The following is a 10,294-nucleotide window of genomic DNA, read 5'->3' on the forward strand; positions in this document are numbered from 1 at the left end:
ACGAATTCCTGAGACCCTGACCCCTCTCAATGCCTGCCCCAAATATTGTTACCCCCTCCCTGATATTAATAAAATGGTCGACTCTACGGTCGGTTTTGATTATATGTCATCTCTGGATGTAATGTCTGGTTACCACCAAATCCCAATGTACAGGTCGGATGAGGAGAAGACCTCGTTCATAACAGAAAATGGGACTTACTGTTACAAGGCCATGCCTTTTGGGCTGAAGAACGCTGGGGCAACATACCAGAGACTGATGAACAAAATTTTCAAAGATCAGATTGGTAGGAATATCGAAGTATACGTAGACGATATGGTGGTGAAGAGTCCAACTTTTCAACAACACTTGATAGACCTGAAGGAAGTATTCGAGGTATTGGAGCGGTACAGAATGAGGTTGAACCTAGCAAAATGGGCTTTCTTCATTAGAGGCGGAAAATTCCTGGGTTACATGGTGAGTGGAAAAGGTATTGAGTCCAATCCTGAGAAGGTGGAAGCCATATTAAAAATGTCTGAGCCGACCTATGTGAGGGACGTCTAAAGACTAACTGGAAGGGTAATAGTGCTCAATCGTTTCATGTCAAGGTCGGCAGAAAGGTGCCTGCCATTCTTCAAGAAGTTGAGAAAAGTTCCAAATTTCGAATGGACCGAGGATTTTCAAGAAGCTTTCAAAGAGCTCAAGTGCTATCTCAGTTCGCCACATGTACTCAGTAGTCCGCTGGAAGGGGAAGAGCTATTGATCTACTTATCAGCCTCGGACAAGCTGTCAGCGCCGTACTGGTGAGAGTGGAAGGAGGAGAGTAGAAGCCAGTATTCTATGTCAGCAAAGTGCTCAAAGATGCTGAGACAAGATATCTAAACATCGAAAAAATAGCCTATGCTCTATTATTGGCGGTCAGAAAATTCAAGGTGTACCTAGAGAGCCATCAAGGAGTAGTGATGACAGACCAGCCGTTGAAGAAAATTCTCCACAGACCAGAAACTTCAGGTCGGATGCTTGCTTGGTCTATTGAGATCAGTCCTTACTGCTTAGAGTACCGACCTCGCACAACCAGAAAATCTCAAGTCCTCGCCGACTTCATAGCAGAGTGCTCCTTCAACGAAAAACAAGCAGAACCTGGTAACACATCCTCAGGAGCATTGGAAGGAGAGAAGGAAAGGCAATCCTCCGGGAATTCAGCTGGAAGTTGTATGTGGACAGGGCATCCAGTGCTGGGGGCAGCGGCGTGGGAATAATGCTGAGTGGACCTGAAGGGTTCAAAGTTTGTTATGCTCTGCGCCTGGATTTCAATGCCTCCAACAATGTAGCAGAATATGAAGCCCTGATAAATGGGATGTTGATCGCAATGAAAGTAGGGGCAACCGACCTCGAGATAAATAGCGACTCCCAGCTAGTGATCAGTCAGATAACGGGGGCATATCATGCAAGAGACCCGACCATGCAGAACTACTTGACGAGGGTAAAGGCCATAGAAGCCGAACTCAGAAGCCAAGGAATCATGGTAAGATACCAGAGAATACCTCGGGAAGAAAATGAAGAGGCAGACTTACTCAGTCGATTATCTAGGGAAGAGCTAGAACAACTCCCCGATGAGGTGTACATACAGTACATCAACACTCCTGCCTTTGACAAGGCAAACACCATAATGGAGATTGAGAAAAGACGGAACTGGATGACCCCGTACCTCGAATATTTGGAGAAGGGAAAGCTCCCTGAGGATAAAGCCGAGGCAAAGAAAATCGCAGCTCGGGCTGCCAACTACCAAACGTTAAGAGGAACCCTATACCGAAGAGGGAAATCTAGCTCATGGCTCCGATGCGTAGGCCCAGAAAAAGCAACCAGGGTTATGGAAGAAATTCACCAGGGAATATGCGGGGCTCATGAAGGAGTAGGGACATTGGCAAACAAAATCTTTAGGCAGGGATACTACTGGTCCACAGTCAAGAAGGAAACAGAGGAATTTGTTAGAAGATGCGATGTGTGCCAAAGGTTTGCCAATGCAATCAACATTCCAGCCACCCCTCAATCCAGCACATCCAGCCCGTGGCCATTCTCACAATGGGGCATTGACAGGAGCGGTTGTCGAAGCCAGTCAAAAATAACCTTCTTGGTTACCTACAATTTACAACTGAAGACAGTGGTGAAGGATCGTATCCACAGAGAATTGATTACCTATTTATTTATCTCAATCAAGACCAATAAGACTAATTGAAAACACAGTGGAAAGCAAGTAATCGCAATAGAACAAAAGTAAAGTGCAAGGAAAGTAAAAAGGGGGGTTTTGAGATGATTTGATTAACAAATATTGAAAACAATTAAAACAGTAAGTAATTAAAATAAAAGAGGAAATCAATATGAGAAAAGTCTAGTTGAAGATATGGATCCACTTTGGTTGTTTGGGTTGATCATTGAAACATGGTTATCTTAATTGATTCAATAGGTTGGTTATGGGGGTGGAAGACGCTTCTCACCACCATATCTTTCCTTATGAACAAACTGATTAGGGAATGTCCTCTAATCAATTACTAATCAACAAATTGCCAAGGAATGTCCTTGGGCCATGGGCATCAAAACAATTGCCAATTGCATGAAGAACAAGAAAGATCCAAACCCTAACTACTCAAATGCATGAGATGATGTTAGATCATGCAATTTCTTGGGTTTTTACACCAAGTGTTCTTAGATCAAAATATTTCCAGCAATTACAGACTAACAAATATCCTAATCAACAATCAATTAACTTTGCAATCAAGAATCAAGTGGCCAATTTGATCAAAACAACAAAGCAATCTTGGAATCAAAGCACAATCGCATGAATATTGAATGAAATCAAAGACAAAAGTTTCTGTTCAGATCTCACAACCCTTTAAACAACCTTAGTTTCAACCAAACTTCAACTAGAAAGAAGGGTTTCAGCCACTCATGGCTGAACCAAAACAGAAAATTAAAGAAAAGAAGGAAGAAGATGAACAAAAGTGGTGGGAGAGCCTTGGAGTGTGGCTGCCGAACCTTGGAAGAGTTTTTTGGATCAAAATCTGCCTCTTCTTGTCTTCTTGAAGCCTTTAAATAGATCTTGAGAGGCTCCTTAGGGTTTGGTAGCAGTCCATGAGTCTTTTAGAGGCTGTCCAAAGTGCCCTTGGTCCTATATGTGCCTTCTTTGTGCATGGGTGAAGGCAAAAACGAGATGCATGTGATGGGGGGCAAGTGGGGGCTCTTTGGTCTTTTTAATTGCTGCCCAAGGTCTTCAAGATGTTGCCTTAAGAGTTAAGAGGCTGCCCATGCACTAATAAGGAAGGTGAAGCCTCCTTTTGAATTTTGAATGTGCATGATACTAAGTGAGAAACATGTGATCTTCAAGATTTGGCTTCCTTAATACGCTTGATCTTGAAATCCAATATTTGAATGTGAATCTTGAAGATTTGGATCTCAAAATACTTCCCTTGTTTGGCTCCTCTAATATGGCAACTTGAGATATGGCTTTTTGAATGAGGAAAGAGTGCATTGGGAGGCATTTTCGGCTGCCTAAAATGAATTTCGGAGGCTGGACTTTCGGCTCTGGACGCAAGGTTCGGCGGCCGAAGATGCCCCCGAAGGTAGGTGACTTTCGTCTCTGAACTTGACTTTAGGCCGCCGAAAGTGCCCCCGAAAGTGGGTGATTTTCGGCTTCCGAAAGTGGGTGACTTTCGGCTTCCGAAAGTGCCTCTGAAAGTGCTTCCGAAAGTGGCTATTTTTTGGCATTCTTTGGCACTTTTAAGAGCATTTTCTTCAAATTATTTCTTCACACCTAATATTTGCAAAACATGATTAAAACCACAAAATTAGATAGAATAGGTGCAAATAAACATCAATAAGATCATGAAAATATGGACTAAAATATGCTCTATCAAATACCCCCACACTTAAGCTTTTGCTTGTCCTCAAGCAAATAAACATAGTCAAATAAGCTTTCTTACTCTAGATCCTTGTTTCCACTTAAGCTCATACTCTAGACACTTATTTTGAAGCATTGCAGTGAAGAATATATGCATGAAGATTACTTACCTCTTTTCCTTTTTTCCCTTTGCTTATCATGGCTAGGATTTGTTTTCCTCAAGAGAGACATGCACATTAATTTGTTAAGACTTTTTCTAGCTTTTGGATTGACTTGCCCCTACCTTGAAGTACTTTATTCAGGCTTTTGCACTTTAGATCTTGCTTGAAAAGGTCACCAACCTATTTTTGATGTCATGGTTTATATTTTTCAGTTGGTCACCCATCCAAGTGGCTACTAGCCTTGTTCATAGTCTTTTGACCATTGGAACAGTTTTTGATTTTGTGCTTTTGAGGTCTGCCTTTGCTGAATTTTCTTTCTCTCAATGAATTGGGCAAATCAATACCAATTGCTAAATCAAGTCACATTAAGTTCATTCACACAATTTTAATTTATTCTCAATCAATTGAGGGTCATCAATATATTTTTCACCATTGGCAAGCTCTAAGATTCAATTCAAAAGGCAATTCTCAAACATGAATACAACTCACTGCAATTGATTCAACATAAGTTTAAAGAGTTATCACATCAATGGGGTCATGGAAAGAAAGACTCATTCAATATAGTTCATCAGTTTGAGTAGAGCAAAACAAAAAGAAGAAGAAGGTTGTGGTTGTGTGTGTTTTATTGAAAGTATAAATAACAAAAATGAAAAAATTTTCCTAATGCAAGCAAACAAAAGATTAAAGCAAAAATAAATTGAAAAGTAAAAATTAAGAGATATGCACCCCCACACTTAAATCATGCATTGTCCTCAATGTATAAGAAACATAAAAGAACAAAGGAAACTGAGTACTCCCCTGGGTGTGGTGTGCATGGTGCGATCCTCTTGATCAAGGCTCAAGTAATTGGGGAAGGGAAAAGCGTCCCAACTGCATTGAGCAAAAAGTGTAGCACTCCTTTTGATTTGGTCATGAACCATCCTACTTTCTCCATGTACTCATGAAGTAACATGATTAGCTTTTCCTCTTTCAGATGAGGTGTGTTTCTAGCTTTTGCATTCTTGAGATGATTGGGCAGAACTTTGCACTCCAATTCATGTTTCTCTATGTGTAGCTGTAATTTAGTACTAAAATTTGGTAAAACAAACTCTACCTTATCCGGAGGTTTGGGAAGACATTGATCTGCATGCTCCTTTGGTTTAGGTGCTTGGAACACCATTTGTTCCTTGTGAGCATTGGCTGTTTGCGTTGGAAGGCTGAAAGGAGTTTCAGATTGCTCCTTATGCGCAAGACCGGAATGAAAGGGGAGCTGAAAAGTGGTCGGATTCGGCGGCCGAAAGAGTTCTGAGTTCGGCGGCTGAAAGCTGATTGCGTCTGGCGTCTGAAAGGTAGTCTGGTTCGGCGGCCGAAGAATGTTTGTATTTGGCAGCCGAAAGTCTTCAGTTTGCGGAGCGGATTGTGGCGAGGGATTCGGCTTCCGCAAGTCAGTAGGGTTCGGCGGCCAAAAAGTGTTCGGCGGCCGAAGAATGTTTTTCGCCTGCGCAATGTGTTCTTGAAGTGGCGCATCAGACTCTGGCATCTGGAGTTCAGCAGGGTTCGGCGGCCGAAAGTAGACTGGATTCGGCGGCCGAATGTCTTCTGTCTGCGCAACCTCAACCTGTTGGACGCTGCAATTGGTTTCTTTCAGTTTTGGTTCTTCCTGACTTTCATCATCTTCTTGGCTAGCTTCCTTGCATGAATCATTGGTTAGAATATCATCTTTTATATCAAAATTATCTTTGCTCAAACAATCAATGATATTTGAATTATCAACAAGTTCTGTTTGCTCCGTTTGTTTGGACAAACAATATTCTGGTTGTGTTTTTTCAGAGGCTTGTTCTTGTACTTGCCAACTTTCCTCATCATCCTCCACATCTTGAAGTTCTTGCTCTCTTCTTAACATGAGTGCATTCAATGAGATGGCCATTTGATCCATTTGTTGTTGCATACTTTGCAAAGTAACTGCCAATGTCCTCATCTTATCTTCATCAAGGTGCATATTGGAACTTGGAGGTGCTGGTTGGGCTTGATATTCTTGATAATCCTGGTAGTTGTTAGCCTCAACATAGCCATAGTTCGGTTGGTCTCTCCAATATGGACTGTATGTGTTATAGTATGGATCATGCCTTGGCTGTTCATAGTATCCTCCAAATGTATGTCTAGGCTGGTCATACTCATAACGTGTAGAACATTAATTAGTTGGATATCCTACGTATGCATAATTCCCACATGGTGTTGGTAGCTGAGATGCTTGAACCTGTTGCACTATGTCTATGGCAAGGTCTTTCATAAAAGATGTCAGAAAAGAAAAATCAGATCTACTTACCTTATCCATAATTCAGATCTTGGTCATGAAAGGAAATAAACAAACAAGTGAAATCAATTCCCCGGCAACGGCGCCAATTTTTGACAGGAGCGGTTGTCGAAGCCGGTCAAAAATAACCTTCTTGGTTACCTACAATTTACAACTGCAGACAGTGGTGAAGGATCGTATCCACAGAGAATTGATTACCTATTTATTTATCTCAATCAAGACCAATAAGACTAATTGAAAACACAGTGGAAAGCAAGTAATCGCAATAGAACAAAAGTAAAGTGCAAGGAAAGTAAAAAGGGGGGTTTTGAGATGATTTGATTAACAACTATTGAAAACAATTAAAACAGTAAGTAATTAAAATAAAAGAGGAAATCAATATGAGAAAAGTCTAGTTGAATATATCAATCCACTTTGGTTGTTTGGGTTGATCATTGAAACATGGTTATCTTGATTGATTCAATAGGTTGGTTATGGAGGTGGAAGACGCTTCTCACCACCATATCTTTCCTTATGAACAAACTGATTAGGGAACGTCCTCTAATCAATTACTAATCAACAAATTGCCAAGGAATGTCCTTGGGCTATGGGCATCAAAACAATTGCCAATTGCATGAAGAACAAGAAAGATCCAAACCCTAACTACTCAAACGCATGAGATGATGTTAGATCATGCAATTTCTTGGGTTTTTACACCAAGTGTTCTTAGATCAAAATATTTCCAGCAATTACGGACTAACAAATATCCTAATCAACAATCAATTAACTTTGCAATCAAGAATCAAGTGGCCAATTTGATCAAAACAATAAAGCAATCTTGGAATCAAAGCACAATCGCATGAATATTGAATGAAATCAAAGACAAAAGTTTCTGTTCAGATCTCACAACCCTTTAAACAACCTTAGTTTCAACCAAACTTCAACTAGAAAGAAGGGTTTCAGCCACTCATGGCTGAACCAAAACAGAAAATTAAAGAAAAGAAGGAAGAAGATGAACAAAAGTGGTGGGAGAGCCTTGGAGTGTGGCTGCCGAACTTTGGAAGAGTTTTTTGGATCAAAATCTGCCTCTTCTTGTCTTCTTGAACCTTTAAATAGATCTTGAGAGGCTCCTTAGGGTTTGGTAGCAGTCCATGAGTCTTTTAGAGGCTGTCCAAAGTGCCCTTGGTCCCATATGTGCCTTTTTTGTGCATGGGTGAAGGCAAAAACGAGATGCATGTGATGGGGGGCAAGTGGGGGCTCTTTGGTCTTTTTAATTGCTGTCCAAGGTCTTCAAGATGTTGCCTTAAGAGTTAAGAGGCTGCCCATGCACTAATAAGGAAGGTGAAGCCTCCTTTTGAATTTTGAATGTGCATGATACTAAGTGAGAAACATGTGATCTTCAAGATTTGGCTTCCTTAATACGCTTGATCTTGAAATCCAATATTTGAATGTTAATCTTGAAGATTTGGATCTCAAAATACTTCCCTTGTTTGGCTCCTCTAATATGGCAACTTGAGATATGGCTTCTTGAATGAGGAAAGAGTGCATTGGGTTTCGGCTGCCTAAAATGAGTTTCGGAGGCTGGACTTTCGGCTCTGGACGCAAGGTTCGGCGGCCGAAGGTGCACCCGAAGGTGGGTGACTTTCGTCTCTGGACTTGACTTTAGGCCGCCGAAAGTGCCCCCGAAAGTGGGTGACTTTCGGCTTCCGAAAGTGCCTCCGAAAGTGCTTCCGAAAGTGGCTGTTTTTTGGCATTCTTTGGCACTTTTAAGAGCATTTTCTTCAAATTGTTTCTTCACACCTAATATTTGCAAACCATGATTAAAACCACAAAATTAGATAGAATAGGTGCAAATAAAAATCAATAAGATCATGAAAATATGGACTAAAATATGCTCTATCAGGCATAGACTTCCTGGGACCTTTTCCTATGACCACGGGGCAGAAGAAGTTCGTAATAGTGGCTGTGGAATATTTTTCAAAATGGCTAGGGGCAGAGGCAGTCCCCACTATTACAGCAAGAAAAATGATAGATTTCGTCTGGGGCAACATCATCTGTAGATTTGGGATACCAAGAGTGCTCATATCAGATAATGCCAAGCAGTTTGACTACAAGACCTTCAAGGAATTCACAACAAACATGGACATATGGCACAATTTTTTCTCAGTGGCCCATCCTCAAACCAATGGTCAGACAGAGGTCACAAACTGGGCCATCCTCCAGGGGTTAAAGAAGCGATTGGATGGAGCCAAGAGAAATTGGGCTGACGAGCTTAACAGTATCCTGTGGGCATTCTGAACCACACCTCAGACACCAAAAAAGGAAACGCCTTTCGCGTTGGCATTTGGTATCGAAGTTGTGGTACCAGTCGAGTTGCAAGTCCCTAACCCCCAGGTTTGCAGGTTCAGGATAGATCGGGAAATCGTCAAGGGTAAAAGGCTTGTATATGTATCAGATTAGTAGTGGACATGATATGTAAATTAATGTAATGTAATGTAAGGTATTGTACAGTGTTGTAATGAGGATTAGTATTATGCTTGGCCCCAATGTATGATAAATCCCTTTTGTACATGATCTTATGAAATGTTTTAATGGTGAGTTATGTTGAACCAAACTTGACATATGTTATGTTGCCCCACTAGAGCATTTGATGAGGGCTCTAGTGTGGGGTTTTATGTTTACAGTATGGTGCATGCACAGGTCAAGCTTGGTATATGAAAAGTTTAAAGTTTTTATGAAAATGTATGATCATGTATGGGATTTTATCAGGTACACAGGATGTATAGTAGGCTTACTACGGGTCCCAACGATCTTAAGTCGATCTGGATCCTAGCACCGATAGCGGTCCATTTTCCAGGTAATTACAGAGTGGTATCAGAGCCCTAGGTTCATATGGTTGGACCTAGAGAGTGTCGGACTCATAGATGTCATAGAAGGGCAAGCACAATAGGAAAAATCATGTCCACTAGGATGGGATGTAGAGTCCTGTCTTGATGATGTTGTAAAATGCCATGATAATATGCATGTGCATTAATGATATGTGATGTTTGTGATGCGGGTTCATGTGTTTCCATATGAACCATATGATGCTGATGTTTATGTGTACATGTTGTGTTTCAGAAATCAGAATGCAAAGCACTCATCGATCTGCACAATTGACTGGAGTCCTACCAGAGAATGAGGGCATGGATGCCTGTCCCCCTGCTTTGCTAAAGGCAATGTCATGCAGATCAAGTAGAGAGGGAACGTTAAGGGACCATAGAAGGTCTTTTGATGTAAGCAGAAGGGGAGCAATTCAGGGTGGTATGTCAGCTGATGTAAGGGGATCAGAGGAGGATGAGCAGAGAAGAGATGGTAGTTTGGGCATGAGTATGTCAGAAGAGGGCATGGGAGAATCTCAAGGAGGCGCTCAGGCCTCGAGGTTTGGTTACCCACCCCAGTATCAACCCTTTCCTCAGGGCCCAGGTTATCCGATGGGGGGTACATCGAATTACTCCAGCTTTAATCCATATCCCTCCTACATGCCTTACCCTCCTTTTTACCCACCATATTCCCAGTACCCTATGTATCCACCCTCACCCTTCTACCCAAATACAGCAAACCCTAACCCAGGAATGCTGCACCTCCTCCTCCACCAGCAGAACCAGTAGCCCCTGAAATCCAAACACCCAAGCCTAGTTCATCTGTGGGGAGCAAGGTAAAGATGACAGATTACCTGAAGCTGGATGCTCCCAAGTTTAAGACTGGTGATGATCCGTTTGAGTATCTCAAAACGGTAAAGATGATTACAGATGAGTTAGGGGAAAATGATAGTAGAGCCATTCAGATGGTGGGGTTCACGCTGAAATGCAAGAAAGCAAGAGAATAGTTCAAGAACTATGTGGACCCGAGGTTGGAGAGCTTATCCTGGTAGGAGTTTGCAAATGAGTTTGCAGGGATGGGCATTTTCAGATAGTTTCAGAGAGCTGAAAGTTGTGGAGTTTGAGCAA

At 41.7% G+C, this 10,294-nt stretch overlaps 1 protein-coding gene across 1 annotated transcript; it reads left to right on the forward strand.

Moving 5' to 3' along the window:
• The first annotated feature begins 1,235 nt into the window (after positions 1-1,235).
• LOC122721793 lies at positions 1,236-8,603 on the forward strand. The gene is made up of 2 exons (XM_043950710.1): positions 1,236-1,990; positions 8,366-8,603. Exons 1-2 carry the CDS (start codon positions 1,236-1,238, stop codon positions 8,601-8,603), a joined length of 993 nt encoding a protein of 330 aa, XP_043806645.1.
• Positions 8,604-10,294: the final 1,691 nt, after the last annotated feature.

The sequence above is a fragment of the Manihot esculenta genome, chromosome 14 (assembly GCF_001659605.2).
Source record: "Manihot esculenta cultivar AM560-2 chromosome 14, M.esculenta_v8, whole genome shotgun sequence".
NCBI lineage: Eukaryota > Viridiplantae > Streptophyta > Magnoliopsida > Malpighiales > Euphorbiaceae > Manihot > Manihot esculenta.